At 32.5% G+C, this 26,722-nt stretch overlaps 4 protein-coding genes across 5 annotated transcripts; 2 read left to right on the top strand and 2 right to left on the bottom strand.

The window, feature by feature from the left end:
- Window positions 1-1,125: 1,125 nt before the first annotated feature.
- On the top strand, window positions 1,126-11,251 carry ATP8B (ATPase phospholipid transporting 8B). Of its 2 annotated transcripts, XM_015928813.3 has the most exons (13): window positions 1,126-1,642; window positions 1,920-2,033; window positions 3,112-3,210; window positions 3,273-3,407; window positions 3,509-3,579; window positions 3,886-3,968; window positions 5,055-5,302; window positions 5,682-6,398; window positions 7,271-7,372; window positions 7,926-8,913; window positions 9,096-9,319; window positions 9,383-9,712; window positions 10,227-11,251. In XM_015928813.3, exons 1-13 carry the CDS (start codon window positions 1,553-1,555, stop codon window positions 10,824-10,826), a joined length of 3,801 nt encoding a protein of 1,266 aa, XP_015784299.1. In that variant the 5' UTR covers window positions 1,126-1,552; the 3' UTR covers window positions 10,827-11,251. The 2 variants fall into 2 exon arrangements, with proteins under 2 accessions (XP_015784299.1, XP_089122511.1); XM_089266385.1 differs by lacking the exons at window positions 1,126-1,642; window positions 1,920-2,033; window positions 3,112-3,210; window positions 3,886-3,968 and having other exon boundaries at window positions 3,361-3,407.
- A 4,581-nt stretch (window positions 11,252-15,832) lies between these two features.
- Window positions 15,833-17,785, bottom strand: LOC149094990 (uncharacterized). Its single transcript, XM_089266703.1, has 2 exons — window positions 17,596-17,785; window positions 15,833-17,522 (listed from the first exon to the last, which is right to left on the bottom strand). The coding sequence occupies exon 2, from the start codon at window positions 17,427-17,429 to the stop codon at window positions 16,080-16,082; it is 1,350 nt and encodes a 449-aa protein (XP_089122829.1). The 5' UTR covers window positions 17,430-17,522; window positions 17,596-17,785; the 3' UTR covers window positions 15,833-16,079.
- A 3,113-nt stretch (window positions 17,786-20,898) lies between these two features.
- On the top strand, window positions 20,899-22,311 carry LOC149094989 (uncharacterized). The gene has a single exon (XM_089266192.1). The coding sequence runs from the start codon at window positions 20,899-20,901 to the stop codon at window positions 22,270-22,272; it is 1,374 nt and encodes a 457-aa protein (XP_089122318.1). The 3' UTR covers window positions 22,273-22,311.
- A 2,465-nt stretch (window positions 22,312-24,776) lies between these two features.
- On the bottom strand, window positions 24,777-25,847 carry LOC107362057 (RNA demethylase ALKBH7, mitochondrial). Its single transcript, XM_015929053.3, has 2 exons — window positions 25,483-25,847; window positions 24,777-25,402 (listed from the first exon to the last, which is right to left on the bottom strand). The coding sequence occupies exons 1-2, from the start codon at window positions 25,732-25,734 to the stop codon at window positions 24,986-24,988; spliced, it is 669 nt and encodes a 222-aa protein (XP_015784539.2). The 5' UTR covers window positions 25,735-25,847; the 3' UTR covers window positions 24,777-24,985.
- Between the last annotated feature and the right edge of the window lie 875 nt (window positions 25,848-26,722).

Here is a 26,722-nt window from a genome sequence, read left to right as displayed (position 1 = left end):
TGAAATTGAATTAGTTTTTGTAACTGATAATCTTTGACGATCTCTTAGGGAATCTTTTGAATGATGTGATTGAGTGAAATATTGATTTCTTAAATATCTTGATTCAATATTGAATTATGAAGGGAAATGAAATTCAAGGATAAAGATCGATGATTGGTCATCTCAACTCAAACGGCCAACTATTGATGTTTCATTGATTTTACAATCTTAATGCACTTATCAATTTTCATCTTAAAATTCTTGTCAATTTAAAAAAGATTTTCAGTTCGAAACTTGAATCATTAAGTTTTACCCGGAAATTTATTGATGGAAAATCATTTTTGAATTAAAAAGAAAAATTCTTTCTCCTTGTTCAAACTTTATAGTTGACCCAACTCATTATGATATAAGTTTTAAAAGATTTACATGATTATCATTTCAAGATCAAATTTTGATCAACTGTGTTTATTGGAGTTTAAAGATTGCTCATCGCGAGAAGATGCAAGTTTTGAGTTTAAATTGCAATCTATTTGAAGAAACAAATGGAATTAATTATCAAAGCTTTTTTCCCAGAATCTCATGATAAGAATACGATTTATTCAATATTTGAGATTCAAAATTGGTAAATCAATGACTTTGTCATTACTGTTACACCTTCGTCCAAATTTGTTTAAAAAATGAAATATTGAGTCAAGATAGAATGATTATAAACATATTTTAATTTTTCATTATTTTATCAAGAAAATTATGAAAAGGTCAACTGATTGCTCTTAAAAAATTAGATGAATTTTGAGGAGAAAAGCTTCAAAAACAATTTAAAGACGAATCTAAATATGAAGATTTTTCGATTTTGTTTTTATCCATTTTCCAGTTTGAAGTTACATGCTCTTTATTATGGATTTGCTCTCCAATAAGCATTGTAAAGCAAAAGTTATTTGATTAGATAAAATATATCGGAGTTTAATCAAAGAGTTATACTCTTTGAGTTTAATTAACACTGGAAAGCTGTTTAATCTTATTGCCATTGATGATAATGATCGATGAAGTTGTTAAAATGCTAACAGTCTGTATCAATGACACTAGATGACTCTAGTTTTATGTGAATGCAATTTCATGTTTATGCGCACAAAGGCGATCAAATTAGTTGCTTCTTTTGCTGGAGCAAAACTTTCCGATCAATCTGTTTTCTGAGTGTGAATCTGTTGAATGTGCTCCAATTATGATTTATCCATTTATTTTTCACGATAATTCTGTCATTTGTCTCATCAACCGACTTTAATCATGGTTTTAATCTGTGCCTCTTGATTACCAAGTAGAACTCCTTTTTTTCTACTATGAGGATCGTGCTTTTCTACCAACAAATTTACCTTCAATTTAATGTACATAAATTATTTGTTCAAGCTTTATTACTTCTCTTGTCATTATATCACAAAGTTGATCCTTCATTGTTTTATTAACACCATAGTTTACTTGCACCTTTTTATCAAAATCATCTTCTCCATAATTACTCTTTACTGTCACCATCTTTTTATCTACTTTTGTCATCAAACTGTGATTTTGATTCTTTCTTTTCATGGTTCTTAATGGTTACTCTCCTATCGCAGAGAATGAGCGACGGATTCGCGCCAATGACTCATATTTTAATTCCAGATTTAATTATGCGGTAAGTTATATTTACATTTTACTCTGTTGATAGGAAAACACCGAATCTGCCAATTATAGCACATTCCTGACTACATTTGTCTGAGACAGTTGGAGTCTCAATTTAACCTGTTACATTTCAGATGGTTAACCCTTATTGACATGGAAAATAAAAAGCACGAGATAAAATCTAAACCATTTTTATCTTTACCTTATCAAAATTTTCCCTCCATTTTTGTTTTTACTGTTGCCAATAGTAATTAATTTTTTTCACTTCTATCTTTTGGTAATGTTTACAGAATAATTACATAAAAACCTCAAAGTACAACTTGTTCACGTTCATTCCTGTCAATCTTTTCGAGCAATTTCGTCGCTTAGCCAATTTTTATTTCCTTTGTCTTCTCATTCTTCAGGTAAGCTTTTTCCTTTCTTTTCATTTCATTTATCAAAAATAATGTAATCCCTATTTGTTATTAATGTTGATCCTTGACGAGTCTCAGTCAATTCTTTAACTATTTAACTGTTATTGCTGCCAAATCAATCCATTTTCACATTTTTCTCTATTTTTAAGTCTTAAAAACCTCAATCTTTGTATTTTTCTCTTCACTTTTTCACCCACTCCACTTTTAATGTTGATTTTCTTTCCTTTTTAGTTACAGATAATCATGTTTGTCATGTCTAATAATATATCTGGATTAATGATAATCATAAAAGCTCTAAGCTCTGTACAATTAGTTGTTATTCTTGTCTTTTTTTCTCACAAATTTCCTGACTTTAATTATGTTCAATAGAAAGTGATTGGTAAAAATACTTTTGAATGACACCTAGAAATGAAGATCACATCTTCTGATTACTTTATTCCCATCTTATATCAACATCCTGTTCTTTCACATTTGCATCTCAATTTGTAACAAAAGTGTTCATATTGAAACAAGATTACTTGATAAACAGCTTTAGTAACACCGTTGTTTGAGTAACACTTGCCATTTTCCGACTCAATCACAATCTAATACTAAAATCATTTAACCAATACTTCAATTTCTTACACCAAATTGAATTCATCGTTTGATTGTAAATTGCATTCATCAAACGCAATCCAGACTTTAACTCATACATTGGACTTGCATTAAATCACCTTTCTTTGGAATTGATCAAATTCAGAATAAAATTGAGTCTTTTATTAATTGTTGCAACTGATAAAAAATAACGCCTCTCAGAATATTCTCATCGTTTTGTCAAATATGAGTTATTGATTTGTTCCTTGCAATAGATTGTTTTTTTTTCGAATAACAATAGCCTTTGATTTTGATCTTTATTGATCTGAATCTCATTTCTTACATTTTCAATCTCTCACTACTTTTCACAGATCTGTGTTTTATAACTCAATTCAGTTTTGCCCTTAGGTACCTAAAAATTAGCACTCCTTCTCATTACATGATTCATCATCTTATTCAAATATTTTAATGAAATGCTTTTTATTCCGGCTAACAGCTCATACCATTGATATCATCGCTCACATGGTTGACCACTGCTGTGCCTCTTATTGTGGTCCTTGCTGTTACTGCAATCAAAGATGCTATTGATGATATTGTAAGTTTAGTTCAATATATCTAAAACAAACTTAAGCTCATAAAATTTTAAAATTATTACAGCAAAGACATCGAAGTGATAATCAAGTTAACAATCGTAATTCCAAGGTCTTACGAAATGGCAAACTTGTTGATGAAAGATGGCATAAAGTTCAAGTTGGTGATATAATTCGTATTGACAATGACAATTTTGTTGCGGTAAGAGTGAAATAAATGTTTTACTTTAATTACCAGTTTAATTGAATATAAATTAAACTGCACTCATTACTAAATGATTAATTAATTTTATTGTTTCACAGGCAGACTTGCTTCTTCTATCTACTAGTGAACCCAATGGGTTATGCTATGTTGAAACAGCCGAACTAGATGGGTATGTATCAACATAAATCATCTGATTTACTTGACATTAATCAGTCTGGAGATTCGCTTTGCTCATAAAGTCAAAGAAATTTAGTTTTACCATTTTAAAACCATTTTCACATCGATTTGGTGGAATGTGAAAATATATCAATCTTTAATTCCAATCAATACTCCCACCAAACTAAACGGTCTATTCAAAAAATACATTTGTACTTTTGGTGAACCCAAATTTTAAAGTAAAACCCATTTTCTTTGACTTTATTTTGAAAAATTAAACATTCTCATTTGTCTGTTTTTTCTTGTCTTCCATGAATAGAGAGACTAATTTAAAATGTCGCCAAGCATTACCTGAAACAGCTGAGCTGTTGGATGATACCAATTTATTATCCAAATTTGACGGTATGTCTGAACAGATTAAATGGTGGAATGCATGTTAATTGCTCTTTGTCGCTTTCTGTTTACCTACCATATTGGTTATCATCTGTGTTTCTGCTATCTGTACAGTTATCATCATGAAGGGAATTTTTTTCTTGCTTTTGTTTTCATTATAAATCTAGGTTATAATGTGTGTGATATTTTCTGGTTTGGTATGTATAATGTTCATACATGAACTTGCTGGGCTCAAAATAAACGAAAGGAAATGGAAATGTTTCATGTTGACGGCTGTTGATATAAAAAAAAGTAGAGATTGAACAATCATAACAAGATGTTTCATTAGACTAATTGTGATTTTCAATTGGAAATGGATCAATAAATTGTTGCAATACTTTATTTTTCATTTCAAGATGCATGTTCTATTGATATCTGTATTATATCAACTAACCATTTAATAAGATGAGGCATTAGATATTAGATTAACAGGTTTAGTTTCATGCATTTCCATTCAATCTGATATACGATAGGACCTAATGATGTCATACACTCTGTCAATTATTTTTATTAAGAGAATGAAAACTTTCCATGTCTTTTGATTGATTGTTTGTGCTTCTAATTCAATCTTATCCTTTATGCTCAAAGGATATACATGTATGTTTAGATGATTATCATCATATTTATCATCATATTTCAGGTTGACATTGAAAGTGAAACTTATGGACTCATTTTTTTAAACAAATTGATTTGATTCGCTGTTGAACTGAAAACAATGCAATTGCATGCCTTTGATTAATCATTATCATTATCATCGCCATCATAGAGTTATCCTTACCAATGAATAAGCAAATTTAAACAGAATAATCAATATTAGTAAATAACAATAATGTCGACCAATAGGTATGACAAAATTGAAGGACAATGCAATTGAATAGCTTCACCTTCATCAGGCAATGTTTTTTTGATAACTTTTTGAGTTGCATGAAAAATTCGATTTGTTTGACCTTTTATCGATTTTTGTTTTCATTTATTTTTCATGTTATTGGAAAAAACTGGACAATTTTAAATAATTACTCTATCAACTCTAATCTATTGTCATTTTTTTGTTTTCAGGTGAAATACGATGTGAACCACCAAATAACAATTTAACCAAATACGAGGGAACTTTACTTTGGAAGAAGCAAACATTTCCATTGGACAATGATAAAATGCTATTGAGAGGTTGCGTTCTTCGCAATACAAAATGGTGCTTTGGGGTTGTCGTTTTTGCTGGTCGGGATACAAAATTGATGCAAAACAGTGGAGTTACGATATTCAAAAGAACTAGTCTTGATAGATTGTTGAATTTGTTGATTTTAGGGGTAAGCAGCAATCATTGTAAATGTTTTATTCTCAACAGAGTCAAGACTTTCATGTTTTAGAAGATGGACGAAATTGAATTAGCCAGAGAAACTCGATTAGCCAGGAATAATTTTTCACATTTCTCAGCATTTCTCTGATTTACTTTCAAATGATACGCATTCATGAACTGTTCATAAATCTTTTCTCTTTACGCTTTCCCAAACTTTATTTTTATCTTGAATCTTTAGATTTATGAATGTTTCTAAAAACTTTATTGACTTTGTTTTAGCTCTTGGCTCTATCTTTTTGCTTACTTGTCAATATTTTAGGTACTAACTTGAAAAGCTAATTATCTCATTTCTTCTTTGTTTTATTTGTTATTTTCCAATCTATTGATAGATAGTTTTCGTGTTGATTAGTATGTGCCTGTTTTGTACCATTGCGTGTGGCTTTTGGGAAACTGTTACTGGTCAACATTTTCGAGGATTTTTACCTTGGGATAAAAAAGCTGTTCCTCAGGAAGATCCAACCAGTGGTGCTACAATAATTGCTATTCTAGTCTTCTTTTCGTATGCAATTGTTTTAAACACTGTGGTACCCATTTCTTTATATGTTTCAGTTGAGGTCATTCGCTTTTGTCATTCCTTGTGGATCAATTGGGACCAAAAGATGTATTATCCGGTTACAGATACACCAGCAAAAGCTCGGACGACCACTTTGAATGAAGAATTGGGTCAAATTGAATATATCTTCTCCGATAAGACAGGAACCTTGACACAGAATATAATGACTTTTAACAAATGTTCCATTGCTGGTCGATTGTATGGTGAAGTTATTGACGAAGAATCTGGTGACATATTGGAAATCTCAGAAGATATGAGTCCAGTTGATTTTTCAGCCAATCCTCATTATGAATCTTCATTCCGTTTTTATGATCAAACATTGTTGGATGATGTTAATTCTGGAAAAAAAGATGTTCACGAGTTCTTTCGTCTTCTCGCCTTATGTCATACTGTTATGTGCGAAGAAAAAGATGGAAGCTTAGAATATCAAGCTCAATCGCCCGATGAAGCAGCACTAACCGCAGCAGCTCGAAATTTCGGTTTCGTTTATAAGGTAAAAATTTTCGGCAAATTCAATTATAAAAAATCCACCTTAAAATTATAACACATTATTTAATTGAATAGCAATCGAACTCAAATGAATATTTGTTCGCCTTCAAGACAGTAAATGTACTGAGTGTAATCCACATTTCATTCAGTATGATTGTTATTAGTGAGCTAAGTTGCAGTCTAATCCAAACTTTCTCAATCATTTTTCAATTTTCATCAATTTATTTGGTGCAAAATACTGTACTAATAATAACAGATATTATGAGTTACAATTTGTCATCAATATCAAAATCTGAAAACAGCAAACACAGATTTGTTCAATAATCTTAATGCTATAATAATATTATGAGAATCAATGGTTGTTAGTTTTTGGGTTTAGTTTCAGCTGTAAAATAATAAACAAAACTCTGGGCAAAGTTGAATCAATGCACGAAATGTTACCCAAAAAGGTGAATATTTCATCTATTAGACAATTATAATACAATAGACTATGAATCATGTCCACCTATGTATTTTTTCATTGATCCATATTTTATCCTCAAATCTTTCCTTTTCATCAATATTCATTTTAATCGATTCTCTTAATCTTTCTCTTACTCAGAATCTCTTGTTACCCTAACCAATTAATTTAAATGAATCTTGTTGAATTGGCTTTGTCAACAATCAGTTATTCACAAGATATACTTTACATTTAACTTTTCATTCTGTTTTGTTATTCATTTGGGTTCATTTTTATTGATCCTTTTCAATCTGTTGAATGGGTCATCTCGTTAATAGAAAATGTTGGGAATTTTCTCAGTTTTATCTTCCCAATCAATTTTGTTTTTCTGACTCCTGTCATCTGATTCTAACCTATTTATTGTTTTTGAATTTCAGAGCAGAACTCCCAATTCCGTTACAATTGAAGTTCTTGGGGAAACCGAAGAGTACGAATTGATTGCCATTTTGGATTTTAACAATGTTCGTAAGAGAATGTCTGTAAGTATTCATTTCATGTTCATTTTTTTGCATTTTTCAACTCGATAATATCTCAGCAAACTTAACAAAATCAGATAGAAGATTTCTATGCATTCTTATATTATTACAGCTTCATTTGTTGGCTAATCATTTTTTTATTAAAATGAATTCTTGTGTTCTCTAAAACTATCAATATCCTTGTGATTGTTCAGTAATAAATTATTTCCAACCATAAAAAAGGCGTACAAAGGTATACAGATGTTATCCATGTAAATTTTACACAATCTCATCGTTATCAGTTCATCTATTATAATACATATTATAGAACCAACCTCTTTGCATTCAAATTATATTAATAATTTCATAAGTCCATATTGAGTTCATTATCAGATGTAAATATTGTTGATATATTTATATTAAAAAATCATGTCAATCACAATACACCATTTGAAATTCAGGGTTAGAACAATTTACGATAATACAAAAATCTATTTTATAAGAAATTTCCTAACAATAGATTTAGAAAATTTGACTCAATTATTTCTAATGTTTTTACTTGTTTCTGTTAATTCAGGTGATAATCAAAAAAGATGGAAAGATAACTCTATATTGCAAAGGTGCTGATTCTGTGATATTCGAAAGGTTACATGCTAATTGCGAGGATGTTAGACAGGAAACTCTAGAGCATCTCAATCGATTTGCTAGTGAAGGACTTCGAACATTATGTCTAGCAAAAAAGGAGTTGGACGAAGAGACGGTTGAGAAGTGGAAAGCACAGCTCCATGAAGCTGCTACAAGTTTAGTCGATCGGGAAGACAAAGTTTCTGCCGTTTATGAATTGATCGAAAAGGATATGATGTTACTTGGAGCAACTGCCATCGAAGACAAACTCCAAGAAGGTGTTCCTCAATGTATTGCCAATCTTTCTGCGGCCAACATAAAAATTTGGGTTTTAACCGGCGATAAACAAGAAACTGCCATCAACATTGGTTACTCTTGTCAATTGTTAACTGATGAAATGGTTGATATATTTATTATTGAAGGTTGGGAATATGATGAAGTTGAACAAGAATTATTGCGTTGTAGAGAAAGTATTCGCAATATTTCAGCTCAAGGTAAAGTCGGTGGAGCCTGTTCTGTAGTTACCTTTAGTGATGCCAGTGATGTAACCCACGTGTCTCCAGGCAACAATGTTTCCGGAGGTAAGCCATGGGCTAATCAAAAGGTGGATCATGTTGATGGTAAAGGCGATCATCATAACAATCATCAAAATCAATCTCACCATCAACAACATTTAGGAACTGGAATTGAAGAGCTTGTCGGTAAAGATGGAGGAGCTTTCGGTGGGTTTGCTTTGGTTGTTAATGGTCATAGTTTAGTTCATGCTCTTCAACCACAAATTGAATTACTCTTCCTTGAAGTTGCATCATGTTGTCGATCTGTTATTTGTTGCCGAGTAACTCCATTGCAAAAAGCTCTTGTTGTTGATCTTGTTAAAAGGCATAAAAAAGCTGTTACTTTGGCCATTGGAGATGGTGCCAATGATGTTAGTATGATTAAAAGTGAGTTTACTTCAGTGTTGATCTCAATTATAATACCACCTTGTAATTGAATGCATTACATTAAGCTATTTACTTAAGGAATTGCTGCCTCAGCAAATATTGAATTGATGTCTCAATGTCAATAATATCTTGATAATCACTGAAAAGATCTTAATTTCTAATTCATTTTCTTCCATTTTTAGTGGCTCACATTGGAGTTGGCATTAGTGGACAGGAAGGAATGCAAGCGGTTTTATCGTCAGATTTTGCATTGGCTCAGTTTCGTTTTTTAGAAAGGCTGTTGCTAGTTCATGGTCGTTGGTCATACTATCGTATGGCCAAATTTTTAAGATACTTTTTCTATAAAAATTTTGCCTTTACTCTTTGCCATTTCTGGTACGCATTTTTCTGCGGTTTCTCGGCTCAGGTTAGTTTCAGGTTTAAAAGATATTGATTTTTACTAATTTCTGTACTAATTTTCTATCTCCAGACTCTATATGATCCTGTTTTCATATCATTCTACAATGTCTTCTATACATCCCTGCCAGTCTTAGCTCTTGGTATATTTGACCAAGATGTGGACGATCGAATGTCGATCCGGTATCCTTTATTATATACCCCAGGTCATGGTGATCTCCTGTTCAACAAAATTGAGTTCTTAAAAAGTGTGGCTCATGGTATTATCACCTCATTTGTTTTATTTTTCATCTCTTATGGGGCTTTCAGAGAAGCAATTGGACCAGAAGGTATTAACTATGATGGGCACCAAATTTTTGGTACAGTCGTTTCAACGATTCTCGTTTTAGTGGTAACAGCACAGGTACTATTTCCCTTTTGTTTACATTTACAGGTTTTCCTATTCAGAGTCAACAGTTTTCCACCTGCAATATCTGTGACTAGGTTCTATTTAGTCATCTGATTTTATTGAGCTTTATATCCACTGCTATTAAAGTTATTGAATGGTTCAATTAAATTCAGAGGAAACTTTCAAATAAATCATGCAAACGGATGCATCGATCATATTCATTAAAAGACCTAATTTATTCTGTCAGTTATGTTGAAAAATTTAATTTTGAATATTTACATAATCTAGTTTGTTGTTATATGATAATACATCATTTTTCTGTTGCAACAGTTTGTTATTTGGTGTTTATTAATAGATTATAAATAAATAAATTTATTCTAAAACCATAGAATAGCTATTGAATGTACAAACTCACTAAATGCACTTTATTGATTGACAATTTTTCAGGTGTATTTGAACTTTGATTCAGATTCAATTATTTTGTTGGTGTTTCAAGTAATAATTGAAATATTCTTCATATCTCTTACAGATTGCCTTGGATACCGCTTATTGGACTGTATTTAATCATGTTGTTATTTGGGGAAGTGTGGCCTTTTATTTTGCTATGACACTTTTCATTAATAGCAATTTTATCCGCAATCAATATCTTGGCTGCCTACGAACTGCGCTAAGCACGGGACAATTTTGGTTTACATTATTTTTAACACTGGTTATCCTTTTAATTCCAGTGATTGCATCTCGTTTCTATCAAGTTAATGTACATCCAACTCTGAGTGATCGATGTCGATTAAAACAAAGATTGACTCGATTAAAGATTAAACCCATCGAACCCATCACACGACGTAGAAGCTCAGTTCGCCGAAGTCGACGATCTGTAAGATCGGGTTATGCATTCGCCCATCAAGAAGGTTTCGGTAGATTAATTACAAGTGGTAAACTTGTTCAAAAGCCAAGTATTAAATCAAACACTGGTACCAATACGCTAAACAGTGTACGATCATCCATTGAAGTTCCAAGTCAAGTGATGCCAAATCAAGCCAATATCTCATCATCAACACATAATATGAAAGCTTCCTCATCTTCTCGAGTACAACCTAAACATAGTGGACCCTCTCCTATTCAAATTTAAACACATTCTCATTGATTTGTCTCATTTTTATAATTTTATTTTCTCTCATTCCTCGCCTTTCTTTTTTCAATTTGCGTCTTTCTCATTGTTAATGTTAACAGTTAACAAATTGTTATCACTTGTTAAAATCTCTCTTCTCATCTAATTGTGTACATCTATTGATTTTTATCTCTTTCTCTCTCTCTCTCTCTTTGTTCAACTCAGTCATGTCATTTTCAATCACTCAAAATTCATCATTTTTTCATATTTTTTCTTCCTTGATCTTCATTGGAAAAAAAGTATTTACTGTTATTACTGAAAATTTTCATCACATGTTAACTTAATCATCGAAAAATCTTTAGAAAATGTTATCAAATTCTTTTTAAATAAGATTACTAGTTTTTCATGAGGTCAAAGATATTAAAATATACCTTGCGAACTGAAAATACTGTTTCTATTCATTTCTTAATTTCAAGCATTTCAAATATCCAATCCGAACACCAAAATGAAGAGAAAACATTTGCCAAATTTGCTGTGTTGGCTTTTCGCTTCTTTGGGCCTTTTTTGGCAAGTTTATCAAGTTTCGGAGATATTTTTTGGTTTCCAGACACGAGTCGATATTGAAATGGACGCACCAATCAACTTGACAATGCCAGCAATCACCGTTTGCCTGCCTTTGGATCCTCATCCAAAAACTTTGAACCATTTGTTTCACACTCGGAATTTGACTTTCGCCCAAATGAAAGAAGAGGTCACTTACTTGCCAATCAATATTCTGTCAACTTTGGAAACAATCGATGTTAAAGTGTTCTGTCGAACTAAATATCCAAGGGTAATCGATGGTGCTCCTGATGGCCAACCTTGTGACCTTTTCGGGGAAACAATACATTCCATGCAATACAACCAAGCTTTCAAGGAGATAACTCATTGTACAACTTATTTGCATCAAAAGGAGGATCGACCTCTAACTGTGATCTCTAATGAAGCTAAAGACTTTTATCAGCTTGAAATTTACTCAGCTAAACCTAATTCATTTTATGTTTATCTTCATAATCCAATCGAAATATTAAACTTGCCGGAATCTGATTTTCTAACAATATTTACTAACCAATCCAGTGACGTTGTTATTGTTACTTCACGAATAGTCGTCTCTTTACCAAGTTACATCTTTTTCACTAATTGCTTGGACTATAAAGATGTCATGTTTCGAAGACAAGGCTGCATATTCGAATGTCGCAATCGAATTGCTTTGGCAACTTGTGGCTCATGGTCATCAGAAGTCCCTGCTCCTGTGGATTCAAAATTACCGTTTCGTTCCCGGCAACACACTTGTCCAAGTCCAAGCGACTATAAATGTGAATCCTTTGAAATCTGTCCTGTTGCATGTAAAAGCTCTTGGTACTCTTCGAATCTCGTCTGGAATCATTTCAAAGAAACTCGTTCCAATTTGACCAGATTCGCGGCTCGTCGACCTTATGGACTTGAATTCGTTTACAATGTCACACCATATCTAGCTACAGTTGAATACTCATGTTATGTTGCCAGTTGTTTGGGCATTTGGTTTGGCATCAGTTACTCTGACATAATGTTACGAATGTTTAATCTCAATGAGAAATCTGTTGAAAGTCGCAAAAGTCACAAGCCGTATAAGAATGACAAACAAAGATCTGACTGGTCAAAACCTCAAGCCTACCCAAAAGGTTATAAGAGATCACCAAACAAGATCCTTCATCGAAAAGTTTCGCGAGTTTGGCATATTGATGTTCTCCGTTAATGGTCGCTTATACAGCTTACTTTAAATATTTGTAAACACGCAGTTCAATTTATGAAGAGCCCAACATAAACTCAGCAATTAACAATAATAAAGAATTTAAACAGCACGAAATAATTTCAAAAGCTTTCAATTTTTATTTCAAACCTCGATTGAGCTGAAACTCAAATCTTTAGAAAATCAATCATTTAAAATACAGATGTTGATTGCGAATGAAAACTTGAAATTCAATCAATTTAATTTTATATTTTTCAGTGATCATAATTGTATATTCAGAAGATGCAATATCGAATTCTAGAAAAACCTGATCAATATTACAAATAAAGGCTTACTTAAGTCTTTGTAAAGTTATTTAATTTTATGATTGTTGCTAAAAAAGAAACAGTTAACACAATTGTCACATTTCTGCACAAATTGACGCAAATGATCGAAAACTGATTTCTTTCGAATTCAAACTTCTGTTGGTTTGTAGAGACATAAAAGCTGAGTCTATTTGTGTGATGCAAAAGTTTCTCTGAGCAACAGTTTTCGTGAAAATTTAGGTCAGCATTGAAACTTCGATTCCCTTTTGTAGATTTTTACATGAAATTCATTTCGCTAATACAATTTCTGATAGCAAATCAGAAAATGCCCTTATTTTGCGAAATAAATCTTCCAATTTTCTGCAAAACAGATAAATTCGATTTTCAGTTAAACTGGCCGCATTCTGTAGTCGTAAGACTTTAAAAGCTGCAACTTTTTATTTATCAATATGAATTGTTTGCACACATCATGGCTTAAATACTTTGTCTAATCTATGAAACTTTCGATAGCAAACCATAAAATGCACTTACTTTGAGAAATGAAACTTTCGTTTTTCTGCGAAACAGATCATTTCGATTTCCAGTAAAACTGGCCGCTTTCTGTGGTTGCAAGAGTTAGAGAGCCAAAACTCAATATTTGTCGTTAAGAATTGTCGCTACACATCACAGATCTAATACTTTTTGGAATTCATAAACTGTTCTCTTGTTTCTGGCCATTGGCCGCAAAACTTTGAACCTCAATATTTCGAGAATTGTTGCAAATACAGTCATCAGTCTTTGACCAATTTGATCCTTTACTTATTTATAATGCAATGCAATTTAATTTCTTTCCGTTAGTGCGTTTGAGTCATTATTTCTGGCAGTTAAATGCACGATTAATAGCTTATTTAACAAAACAAACTCATCTTTACCCATTTCTTGGTTTATCAAGCAATTTTCTGGTTGAGTTTACAAATGAAATGCAAAGATTGCTACCAAAGGCTCCAAAATTTCCGTAAAGAGGTGAGACTAAATGTGATCGTTAGGGCATGCAAACTGTATCAATTTGTACTATTAAAAAATTCATCCGATGGATAGTTTTTGATAAAATTGAGGCCAAATTTGTAACTTCGATTGTCTTTCGTTCATCTGTGGAAGTAGAACCTTACATGAAACTTTATTTTACTAATGTAAATTCTATGGTCAACCTGGAAATCTACTTATTTTGAAAAATAACACTTTCTATTTTCTGCGAAACAGATAAGTTCGATTTTCAGTTAAACTGGCCGCATTCTGTAGCAGTAAAATTTAAAGAGCTGGAACTCATTATTTGTCAATATAAATTGATTGTACACATCATGGATTAAAAACTTTTTCTAATCCATCAACAGTTCTCTTGCTTTTGGCCTTTGGTTCAAAAACTCTAAACATCGATATTTCGCGAATCGCATCACCTACAATTATCATTCTTTAACCAAACATTACATTTCATTATTGACTATAAAATCCTGCGATATTATACTATTCAAGATTCTACAAAAAAAGTTATAATATTGTATTACTTACATTGCCAGATTTAAGACTTGAGTTATAAAGTTAGATTGCTACTTAAACACAAATTTTACGCGTTGAATGAATATTCAGTAATAAATATATTAGCATGGATTTTATTGGATATTCAGACATAATATATTGTAGCCCATAATCAAATCTAGTGTTTGGCGCAAAAATGATGATTGTAGAGGAACCGTTCTTGAAATATTGATGTTGAAAGTTTTTAGATTAAAGGCCAAAATCGAGAGCAATATTGATGAGCTAGAACTAGCATTGACTCCATGATGTTGGCCAACAATTTTTATCAACAACAAATGAGTATTAGCTCGCTAAATCTTTTAGTAACAGATTAAGGTCGGTTCAACTGAGAATCGAAATGATCTGTTTTGCAGAAATTTTAAAGATTTATTTATCAAAATAAGTAGATTTCCTGAGTAGCCATTGAAATTCCCATCAGTAAAATAGAGTTTTATGAAAAAATCTATTGCGATAGATGAATAAGAGGCGTTCGAAGTTACGACTTTGACCTCAAATATATCAAAAACTATTCATCGGATGAATTTTTTAATAGTATAGATGGATATAGTTTTAAGGCTTCTACAAACCCATAAAGTTTCATCTCTTTACTCAAATGTTTGCCCCTTTGACAGCATTCTTTGCCTTTCATTTACAAACTTAACCAGAAAATTGCTTTATAAACCAAGAAATGGGTAAAGATGAGTTTGTTTTGTTAAATAAGCTATTAATCGTGCATTTACATGCCAGAAATCATGACCCAAACGTACAAATGGAAAGAAATTAAATTGAATTGCATGATTAATTAGTATAGAATCAAATTGGTCAAAGACTGATGACTGTATTTGCTACCGTTCTCGAAATACTGAGGCTTAAAGTTTTTGGACCAAAGGCCAAAATCTAGAGAACAGTTGATGCATTCAAAAAAGTATTAGATCTATGATATGTAGCGACAATTTTCATGGACAAACATCAAGTTTAAGCTCAGTAACTCTTGCAATCACAGAAAGCGGCCAGTCTATCTGGAAATCGAAGTGAAGCGTTTTGCAGAAAAACGAAAGTTTCATTTCTCAAAGTAAGTGCATTGGTTGGTTTGCTATCAAAAAATCCATCCGTAAAATAGAGTTTGGTGAAAAAATCTGCTTCCATAATCGTACAAAAGCCAATCGAAGTTTTAACTTTGGCCTAAATTTGCTCAAAAACTGTAGGTCAGAGAAACGCATGCACCACACTAATGGAATCAGTTTTTATGTCTCTACTAACCAACAGAAGTTATAATTTGATTGAAATGAGTTTTCGTTCATTTTTGTCAATTTGAGCATTAATTGTGTTAATCGTTTCTTTTTAGCAGCAACCTGAATTAAACAGTTTAGAGAAAGCAAAGTAACATAAGGTTTGGTACTTAAGCAGTTTATTTAAACACTTTCATTCATCTTGTTACACAATTTTTGGTTGTTTTTATTTGTACCAATAACAATCTTCGCAAATATGGTACAAAAATAAAGAGCAAGAACAAAGAGGAACTACATCATACTGAATGGCGAAAGTTTGAAACAAATAAATGTAGAAATAGTGTTGAATATAGTTATTTTGAATGTAATTCCAATCGATTCTGTTCGTTTAGTGTAGTTTGTACAGTTCGAATCAAAGAATCTAAGAATGAGCAACGAAACGTTTAGTCCCATAATGCAAAGAAAATCGAAGCATATCAGTAACTGAAATACCAAACCAAATGCCAAAACAAGAAGCAGTGTAGCAAATGAACTCAATCTGAGTCAATCGAGGTCCATAATTGTAAACAAACTCTGCACCTGAAGGACGACGAACATATAAACGGGTTAAATTTGAATTTGACCGTTTCTCTGTCACTGAAATCAATGTAGTTGTATACCAATGATTTATGCATTGAGCTTTACAGAGGAACTTTTGCGAACAATAATGACGTTCGGGTGCCCAACAAACCTTGCCTTCTACTGCAAAAGGCAAATCGGTATTTTTGGTAACAGGAACATCTTTAGGCCAAATCGGACAATCTCTTATCGCTTGTTTGATTCGACAATTGTAGACACAAGATAAACGACCAAATTCTTGGTCATCATAAGGAACGCAATCAGTTCGGTAAGGCGCTGGCAACAAATGGGTTATTACTTTGGTTGTGGATAAAATGATGCTAAGTGTTTGTTGACTCCAAAAATGAAATGTATCAGCTTCAATAACGTGCAGAATCTCAATTGGATTGTGAACAATGATTGCGAATGAATGATTTCCTTGACTGAATAGACGAACTTGATAAAAATCTTTAGCATTTCCATGAATCACTTCCATTGGTTTCTTTCCAGGCTCTTGATAATAATAAGTGTTGCACCTTATAACTCGATTTGTTTCCCAATTATAATGTAAACTGACTCTTGGAGCAACAAAATTTTCACAATTATCTGTTCCACTTTGATCTATTTTGATCAGTTCGGGAAATGGTGTTCGACAATCAACTTTGACTGGCTCAGCAGGAAATTCCAGAAGTTTACTTGGCCTTAGATATCGATAATAGTCGCGAGCATCTTTGGATAAGTTAAATGAAGGAAAATATCTCAAAATGGAAGGATGAGCCATGAGATCGGTACAAATTGTAAGAGCGGGCATCGTTATGTTTTGATGTGGAACAATTTCGATGTCAACTCGAGTTTTGAAGTCAAAATATATGACAGAGACTTGATGAATTTGCCAGATGAGTCCAATTGTTGCAGTTAACCATGAGATTAACTTGGCTTGGTAACTATAATGGCACAATTTGGTCTTGCTTTTCTCTCGATCATCGATATTCTTAGAGTTAAAGTTATATTCTGTTGGCTTATAAATTACGAAGTCGAGCGATGGTCGGTTCAATTGGAAATCATTTTCAACATGAGATTGTCTTTTCTCATTTTTACTTCGTTCAACTAAAGTTTGCTGAATCTTTAACTCTGATGGCTTTAGACGGAAACGGCGAGAAGTTTGCAAAGACATTTTATTTCATACTCTTAACATGAGTTGCAAGTTTCTGGTGCACAAAGAGGTTTGATATTGAATTTGAAGTATCCAGATAATTGAGATTTATAACTGAAAATTAATAAATTATAAAAAGATGTGACAAAAATATGATTGATGTCGATTGCAAAAGTTAATAACAAACCTATTAGATGATCTCAAGAGATAATCCATCAAAAGCTTCATTTGATTGATTCAGAACAATATTTCATGTTACGATCTACAAACTTAAACATGTTCTTGCGTTAATTTATGACAATTGCTTTAAAGCAGACCATAGCTTGCGACTAAAAAACCCAATCATCACATTTATGCACAAATTGACAAAATGCCCTAAACCGGGTAAAAATGGTTTCTTTCAAATTATAACTTCTGTTGGTTAGTAGAGACATAAAAACTGATTCCATTAGTGTGGTGCATGAGTTTCTCTGACCTACAGTTTTTGAGAAAATTTAGGCCAAAGTTGAAACTTCGATTGGCTTTTGTACGATTATGGAAGCAGTTTTTTTCACCAAACTCTATTTTACGGATGGATTTTTTGATAGCAAACCAACCAATGCACTTACTTTGAGAAATAAATCTTTCAATTTTCTGCAAAACGCTTCACTTCGATTTCCAGATAGACTGGCCGCTTTCTGTGATTGCAAGAGTTACTGAGCTTAAACTTGATGTTTGTCCATGAAAATTGTCGCTACATATCATAGATCTAATACTTTTTTGAATGCATCAACTGTTCTCTAGATTTTGGCCTTTGGTCCAAAAACTTTAAGCCTCAATATTTCGAGATTGTTAGCACCTAAAGTCTTCATTCTTTGACCAATTTATTCTTTACTAATTTATAATGCAATTCAATTTAATTTATTTCCATTTGTACGTTTGGGCCATGATTTCTGGCATTTATATGCACGCGTAACAACTTATTTAGCAAAACAAACTCATCTTTACCCATTTCTTGGTTTATAAAGCAATTTTCTGGTTAAGTTTGTAAATGAAAGGCAAAGAATGCTGCCAAAGGGGCAAACATTTGAGTAAAGAGTTCAAACTTTATGGGTTTGTAGGGACATTAAAACTATATTCATCTATACTATTAAAAAATTCATCCGATAGATAATTTTTGATTTATTCGAGTTCAAAGTCGTAACTTCGAACGCCTCTTGTTCATCTATCGCGGTAGATTCTTACATAAAACTCTATTTCACTGATGGGAATTTCAATGGCTAACCAGGAAATCTACTTACTTTGAGAAATAAAACTTTCTGTTTTCTGTAAATCAGATTATTTCGATTCTCAGTTGAACCGACCTTAATCTGTTACTAAAAGATTTAGCGAGCTAATACTCATTTGTTGTTGATAAAAATTGATGGCCAACATCATGGAGTCAATGCTTGTTCTAGTTCATCAATATTGCTCTCGATTTTGGCCTTTAATCTAAAAACTTTCAACATCAATATTTCGCGAACGGTGTCATCTATAATAACGATTCTGCAGCCAAACATTAGATTCTATGATGGGCTATAATATAATATGTCTGAATATCCAAAAACTTTAAGCCTCAGTATTTCGAGAACGGTAGCAAATACAGTCATCAGTCTTTGACCAATTTGATTCTATACTAATTAATCATGCAATTCAATTTAATTTCTTTCCATTTGTACGTTTGGGTCATGATTTCTGGCATGTAAATGCACGATTAATAGCTTATTTAACAAAACAAACTCATCTTTACCCATTTCTTGGTTTATAAAGCAATTTTCTGGTTAAGTTTGTAAATGAAAGGCAAAGAATGCTGTCAAAGGGGCAAACATTTGAGTAAAGAGATGAAACTTTATGGGTTTGTAGAAGCCTTAAAACTATATCCATCTATACTATTAAAAAATTCATCCGATGAATAGTTTTTGATATATTTGAGGTCAAAGTCGTAACTTCGAACGCCTCTTATTCATCTATCGCAATAGATTTTTTCATAAAACTCTATTTTACTGATGGGAATTTCAATGGCTACTCAGGAAATCTACTTATTTTGATAAATAAATCTTTAAAATTTCTGCAAAACAGATCATTTCGATTCTCAGTTGAACCGACCTTAATCTGTTACTAAAAGATTTAGCGAGCTAATACTCATTTGTTGTTGATAAAAATTGTTGGCCAACATCATGGAGTCAATGCTAGTTCTAGCTCATCAATATTGCTCTCGATTTTGGCCTTTAATCTAAAAACTTTCAACATCAATATTTCAAGAACGGTTCCTCTACAATCATCATTTTTGCGCCAAACACTAGATTTGATTATGGGCTACAATATATTATGTCTGAATATCCAATAAAATCCATGCTAATATATTTATTACTGAATATTCATTCAACGCGTAAAATTTGTGTTTAAGTAGCAATCTAACTTTATAACTCAAGTCTTAAATCTGGCAATGTAAGTAATACAATATTATAACTTTTTTTGTAGAATCTTGAATAGTATAATATCGCAGGATTTTATAGTCAATAATGAAATGTAATGTTTGGTTAAAGAATGATAATTGTAGGTGATGCGATTCGCGAAATATCGATGTTTAGAGTTTTTGAACCAAAGGCCAAAAGCAAGAGAACTGTTGATGGATTAGAAAAAGTTTTTAATCCATGATGTGTACAATCAATTTATATTGACAAATAATGAGTTCCAGCTCTTTAAATTTTACTGCTACAGAATGCGGCCAGTTTAACTGAAAATCGAACTTATCTGTTTCGCAGAAAATAGAAAGTGTTATTTTTCAAAATAAGTAGATTTCCAGGTTGACCATAGAATTTACATTAGTAAAATAAAGTTTCATGTAAGGTTCTACTTCCACAGATGAACGAAAGACAATCGAAGTTACAAATTTGGCCTCAATTTTATCAAAAACTATCCATTGAAAGGTCGAAAAATTTACTCAAAAGAGACTTCATATATTACCAGAAGCTAAACATAAGCTTTGTTATTGAATAGAGTGACAAACTTGATAATAATAATAATAGATTGATTTTATTGATTATTTTCTGTTGAATGTTCTGCGAAAAATTAATTAATTTCTTGGAGTCGGTTGATTAACGCATTGGATAACATCACATTCACTTGCTAACTTTTTTAATTGCAATAATCAATCATTAATTCGAGAGAAATCAATCAACTTGACAAAAAAGATGTCATGTGCTGATTCGGCTAATTTTGATATTTTCACGGCTCTGGATAACTCGATCAATTTCACGATCACTTGAAAAACACTGAATTTGAATTTCACCAACAAAAGATATTATCTTTTTATAGATTTTCTTTCCAATTAATCACAACAATTGAGTTGTCAATCATGAATTGTCTTCCAATCAATCCGAATGCATTTCTGTTCCTTCAAAACTGTAATGCATAAAATTATTTCAGTTTATAAGGATGAACAGAATCAGGCGTCTATTTGGACGAAAAAATGGGGACTTCGAATATCAATTTAAAAAATGCTCGTTTAGCGTCTTCAAGATCTTATACATTGTTTCCAGGTAATCTTAGCCAAGGTGAACCAAGAAAATTTAAACCAACTTTCATTCATGGCTCAATGCGTCAATTAACAAGCAAAAAATATCAACTCAAGGCAAGTTCATTTTTCTGGATCAAATTTGTGTCTTGGTTAATAGCAAGTGTTGGTTTATTTTGGCAAATATCATCAGTTTCCATGATTTACTTCAGATTCCCAACTCGAACCGACATCGAAATAGATTCACCTCGCAACGTAAATATGCCTGGATTGACCATTTGTCTCAAACTGATTACACCGTCAACTCAAATTGTCCCAACTTCCAGTGCAATCAGTTTATATAACCAAACGGTCGACCCTTTAAGCAATAATCTTCGATATGTTCCCATAAATATACTTTCAAAGTTACCACACGAACCAGTTGAAATAACTTGTAAGACGCCTTGGCCTGAACTTGTTCCAATCAATTCTTCAGCTGGTGATGATTGTGAAAATTTTGTTACTCCAATCGAGACAATCCAATATGATTACGAAGAGGATCAACTTTATAGATGTACAACATATTTCCATCAAAGACCAAACAAAAGTGAAATCAATGTTATTACTAAAAACTCTGAACACTTTTATCGAGTTAACTTTCAAACTTCACAAAATTATTGGATCGCTGTTTATGTTCACAACCCGGTCGAAGTATTGCATCTAAACGAAGCTGATACATTTCGATTTTCAACCAAAGAAACTGAACAAATCACTTTAATGACCACCAAAATGACTACTTATTTATCTCGATATCCTTACCAAACTGATTGCATCGATTATGAAGAACAAGTTTATGGGCGAATGTCTTGTGTCTACAATTGTAGGTGTGCAATGGTCAGAAAGGTTTGTCCAATTTGGCCTTATGATGTTCCAGCAGATCCAAAGAAGAGTTTACCTTTTTTTGTGTCCAGTAAATCTTGTCGAACTCCGGGTCGTTATTTGTGTTCCATAAAATCGACATGTAAAAATGCTTGCCTCAACAAATGGTATTCAACTTCATTGATCAATAGAAAAGAGAAAAGTAATTCAAGCAATTTAACCAAATTTTATGTGAGGCGACCTTTTGGAGCTGAAGTCAATTATTACTATACGGCACGGATGGAAAGAATCGAGTTCTTTTGTTATATCGCTTCTTGTTTCGGTACTTGGCTTGGAATCTCTTTTGCTGATTTGATTAAATTTTCAGGAAACTGGTTTGAGAAACAGTCAATTGAAAAGAGTCGGATTAATATAATCAAAGTAGCTGCGGTCAAATTGCCAAGCAAAAGCTTTAAAATAAAATCTAAATAATATTCTTACATTGGATTGGTCTGTACAAATGATGTGAATACAAACAATACATTTCAAAATAAATATTACCAGCCTTTTATTGAAATTTAGGAAAAATTAATACAAATAAACAATAGTTTATTGTTCAATAAGGATCAGCTCATTTTGGATTTGAGCTTGAATTGTTTAAGGTTAATTGATTTTAAAAAATAATTCCAAATGACTATTCACGGGAAGATTGCAATTGATGAGTCTCTTGGCCAGTGAATTAAGTTGTTACGATTTATTGTGGATTTTTAATCTCTGTATTTTTAGTCGTAAACAACGTCAATGTCGCATTCTTGGTGGAAACAATCACAGTTCAGATTGGCTGGTAATTGTAATTTATGACGATTGATATTAAAACAAGACATGATTTCGTTCAGATGACCCAAGATGAGATAGAAGGCTTCGTTTGGAGCTTTACGAGCTGAATCGATAAATGCTTCTAAACATCTGAGTCCAGCAAATTTACATTGATTCAAATGTAGCCGACGGAGATTATGACAGCTCTCAATTATGCTTGCAATTTGATGGTCTGATATAACAGAATAGCTTATGTTGAGAACTCTGAGCGATTCTAAGCTAGCCAATAGTTTGCCAACATCATCATCAAGGAAACCATTGATAAGAAATAGATTTCGGTGTCCCCAGTAACCGCATCGATCATCGAGAAAATAATGAAATTCTTGTAGATTTAGACAGTTGGAGGTGATTTCAATAAAAGTATCTCTAGTAATACTATATTGTCCTATTTTTAAGCTTCTCAATCTTCGACCTCTCCTTTGAGATATCTTGGTAATCATTTTATCGATATTAGGTGGGTCTTGGTCCGTAACATCAAAATGGAAGCTTAACAATGTGAAACACTCCAACAACGGCAAATCACCAATTACAATGCCACAATCAGGCTCATGATCCAAATAATCTTTAACCAATGGAACTTCCAAGCAAACCAATTTCCTCAAGGTAGCACAAATCGCCTCTAAATGACAATAATACATAGAGATGCATGGTAATCTGAGGTGAGTTAAATTGATTTGATGTTTGAGAGCATCAACAAACATATGTTTCAAACGGGTAATGGGTACATCTGAAATGTGAACATGCAGTTTATTCAGGTTATCCGGAATCATAGTATCCAGGCAGGAATCGGCTTTGAATAAATCATAATTGATTTCAATTAGACTGGTACAGTAGCGTTTAACAATAAACAGTTTATCTCGACTCATGTTCTTGTTTTGATAAAGTGTTAGATGTACAAGTTGGGGAGACACTTTTGAGCACAGGTAACTCCATTCTCGCCTTGATACCAGACCCAGGTCACAAGCAGTTAAACTGAGGTGAGACAGAGTTGTGCCACAGAAAGGGAAATCAGCAAGTTGAGATACTTGGTTGGTTGAAATTTTAAAGTCATGGAGATAGAGAGCGGTTAGTTGGTAGAAGTGGTTTAAAACATTGGACAGTAGAAGGGAAAATTTCTCCGAATCGTGTCTCCATGGGTATTCAATGGTATTCAATCGACTTATTTGATGGCGAGGATCACTACATGCAGAATTACGGTAACCCAAATTTTTAGTATCAATGTTAGCCAAAACCCGGGTCCGGGATAAATTACGTTCAATCAGATGATACCATTTTCGGCAGACCGCACGAAATTTCAATTTCTCTTGAATATTTAAAAATTTAATAATCTCAACAATAACATCTTCATTGTCCTGTAAAGATGTCATTTCACGCCAAGACTTTGTTGGTAAGCAGGGTTAAGGTAAAATAGGGAATTGGTTACAATAAAACTGGTTACACTTCAGTAAGATGAGCACAATTTGGTTGATCATTCACAAAATGGCGGAGATAAAGCACACAGTTGACTAATTTATTCCTTGTGACTTGGTGAAGATTTAAAACAAAAATTGCCATAACTTAATTAAAAAGTTAATTAACACGAAATAAGTTAAAATAATGTTTACTTCAAGCATGCATTGAGAATGGATTTTGTTGTTTTGACATGTCTTCAAAAGAAAACACAAAGAAAATCAGCTGATTTCGATAAACTCACTTCGAATTGATTATATTTGGTTGACGATTGTGACAATTTAAAAATGACTTTAATTATAAAAAATTATAAATTTAGCTCAATCATTGATAAGCTAATTCTCAGCTTTCAAACTCTTTTCAACTATAATTAGAACAGATTTAGTGTTTTATATCTGCTTTTCTTCAGCTAAGCTTATTTTAACGTAACGTGGTGTCGAGATTAAAAAAACTAATGAGAAAATCTGAACACAAAAAAATTACATTCAGGATTATTCAATTTTCATCTCATAAACTTTGAATCATGATAATTGTAAAGAAAAGTAAGCGTATGTGAGATATTTTCTGTCTGCAAGTAAAACTATGAAATTGCAAGATGATACTCTAATTTGGTCAAATTTGAGTGAATCAGATATTAAGTCTATACAACAATAAAATGAGAATAGAGTAAGTGATGATTAATATCTTTCTTGAATTCCGGAAAATTGTCTGTAACTTCAAAAATTTCACATCTTTACAAATGAACTTTCTATTCATTAAATATACAATTTTTGAATAAATGATTGACTTTCATCCAATGATTTTAATGTCGTCTTGCTTTGCTGAGCCTTAAACTATCCTCATCGGATAGAGAATCGTTTCCTTTAAGGGTCAATAAAGATTATGGCAAACATCGACAGATGATCGAGACTCGCCGAGATCGAGGCACTACAGTGTTACCAAACATTGAGTTTTCAGAGCCAAGAATCTCGTGTTTAAATAAATATCGTGCTGTATCCTTCATAATATAAAGAGAACGACGTTTTAGCCAAACGTCCATGACAAGTGATTGGTCTTTTTCGTGTATAAATCTCATAACACAATCCGACAAAAGGCTCACACCCCCGATTGTTGGTCCACAAAACCTAACAGAGTCCAAATGAGGTTTGATGAAACCATTAGGAGAGAGATCAAGAACATGTACAGGATCCAATATTTTTTCACCAGAGCTAAAAACTGCAGTCCTTATACGGTCAATGATGACTTGATTCGGTGACGTCCATTTAGATCTTTCTATTTCTTTGTATTGTTTTATTGCCTAAGTGAAATATAGAATAAAACATTAAAATTAAAACTAGGTTTTTCTATTAAAGAAAAATAAAATCATAATAAACTAACATGGTCAATATGAGTGTCATCATATTTGTATCGCTTCAACAGTGGGTCAATCTCTTTGATTAATCTCTCTTCTTCTTCAGGAGTAATGAAATCTTCTTGGACTAGAAAACTGTTGCCAATCAACTGACGAGTTTCTAATTTATTAAATAAGATCAAGCTCTGGGCATCCTTGAAAGATTCCTTGACAATGGACTTGGCTCCACAAAATGAACGATGTATTAAGAGTAGATTTGAAGGCACCTTAAATAACATCTCTATCTCGAGATTTTGAGTGATTTATCATATTTAGCAGATTAGATATTAAAATTTAACTTGCTTAAAAGCCACAGTCCAAAGTAGAGTTGAAACTCATATCAAAAAGTGAAGATACTACTGTATTGTAATTAGGTTACTCTTTGGCACAAGGTGAATTGAGCACAAAAACCAATGATAACTGTAGCGCGTGATTTGATTGATTGAAAGCAAATTTCAATGATTTCCTCATATTCTTCTGGTTTATACATTACCGGCAGAAATCGTAGGACATGATAGTTCTGGAATTCCTTAAAAATAATAAACAATGAATAAAATGCTAAATAAAGTAGCGAAATCAATCTGATAATCAGATTCTGATTACAAAAAGACTACATTAGATTGTATTTTGAACAGCATAATATTTACAGGTAACTCCATCTAGAGATATTCATAGAAACCACGATTATCAATCGTACTTCGATAGCCTTGGTTACATGTATGTTGTCTGGCTTTTACCCAGAAACTTGAATTTACACGAATCGCGATCTTGCTCTTGGTATTTAGGTCTACTTAAGTGGAGGGTCATGGCTTGTGTGTAAGGTTAAGTAGGTTCTTCTTCGCAATGGAATGGAAAATGTCTGGAAGCATAATTCAGTTTTTTCCTTAACAGAGCTTTGCTGTAGATCAATCGTTTCGTGTATCACTGTTTACGGAGTTGAACAGTTACCTTTGCCTCCAAAATTGAAATTTCACATCAAGTCGTATTCATCATTGACAAGCCACACCATGAAATCTGCCAGATTACCTCATTCACCTTCTCACAAATATAAAGACCTTAACAGTACGCTTCGTCGGAAAGCAAAAGCCCTTTTCTCATGTGACACAAATAAATCTCCTTCATTAAATAGACTGCATTTACAGAATCACCATTACAACCCTCATATTCATCACCCATTTCGCTCTTACAGTTCAGCCAACGTTGATTATCATCAGAAAAATTTTGTTA

This window comes from Tetranychus urticae, chromosome 1, assembly GCF_039701765.1.
Source record: "Tetranychus urticae isolate SD_2017Ah chromosome 1, NJAU_TeUrti_SD_1.0, whole genome shotgun sequence".
Lineage (NCBI taxonomy): Eukaryota > Metazoa > Arthropoda > Arachnida > Trombidiformes > Tetranychidae > Tetranychus > Tetranychus urticae.
This window is presented reverse-complemented; position numbering and strand designations above follow the sequence as displayed.

What these genes read in the sequence shown, in the direction of transcription:
- LOC149094990 (XM_089266703.1), bottom strand. Translation starts at nt 17,429, where the DNA reads ATGTCTTTGCAAACTTCTCGCCGTTTCCGTCTAAAGCCATCAGAGTTA.
- LOC107362057 (XM_015929053.3), bottom strand. Translation starts at nt 25,734, where the DNA reads ATGTTATTTAAGGTGCCTTCAAATCTACTCTTAATACATCGTTCATTT. An exon ending in ATGACACTCATATTGACCAT is followed by an intron (nt 25,403 to 25,482) that starts GTTAGTTTATTA and finishes TATTTCACTTAG; the next exon opens with GCAATAAAACAATACAAAGA.
- LOC149094989 (XM_089266192.1), top strand. Translation starts at nt 20,899, where the DNA reads ATGGGGACTTCGAATATCAATTTAAAAAATGCTCGTTTAGCGTCTTCA.
- ATP8B (XM_015928813.3), top strand. Translation starts at nt 1,553, where the DNA reads ATGGTTCTTAATGGTTACTCTCCTATCGCAGAGAATGAGCGACGGATT. An exon ending in AAGATGCTATTGATGATATT is followed by an intron (nt 3,211 to 3,272) that starts GTAAGTTTAGTT and finishes AAATTATTACAG; the next exon opens with CAAAGACATCGAAGTGATAA. An exon ending in TCTGCGGTTTCTCGGCTCAG is followed by an intron (nt 9,320 to 9,382) that starts GTTAGTTTCAGG and finishes TTCTATCTCCAG; the next exon opens with ACTCTATATGATCCTGTTTT.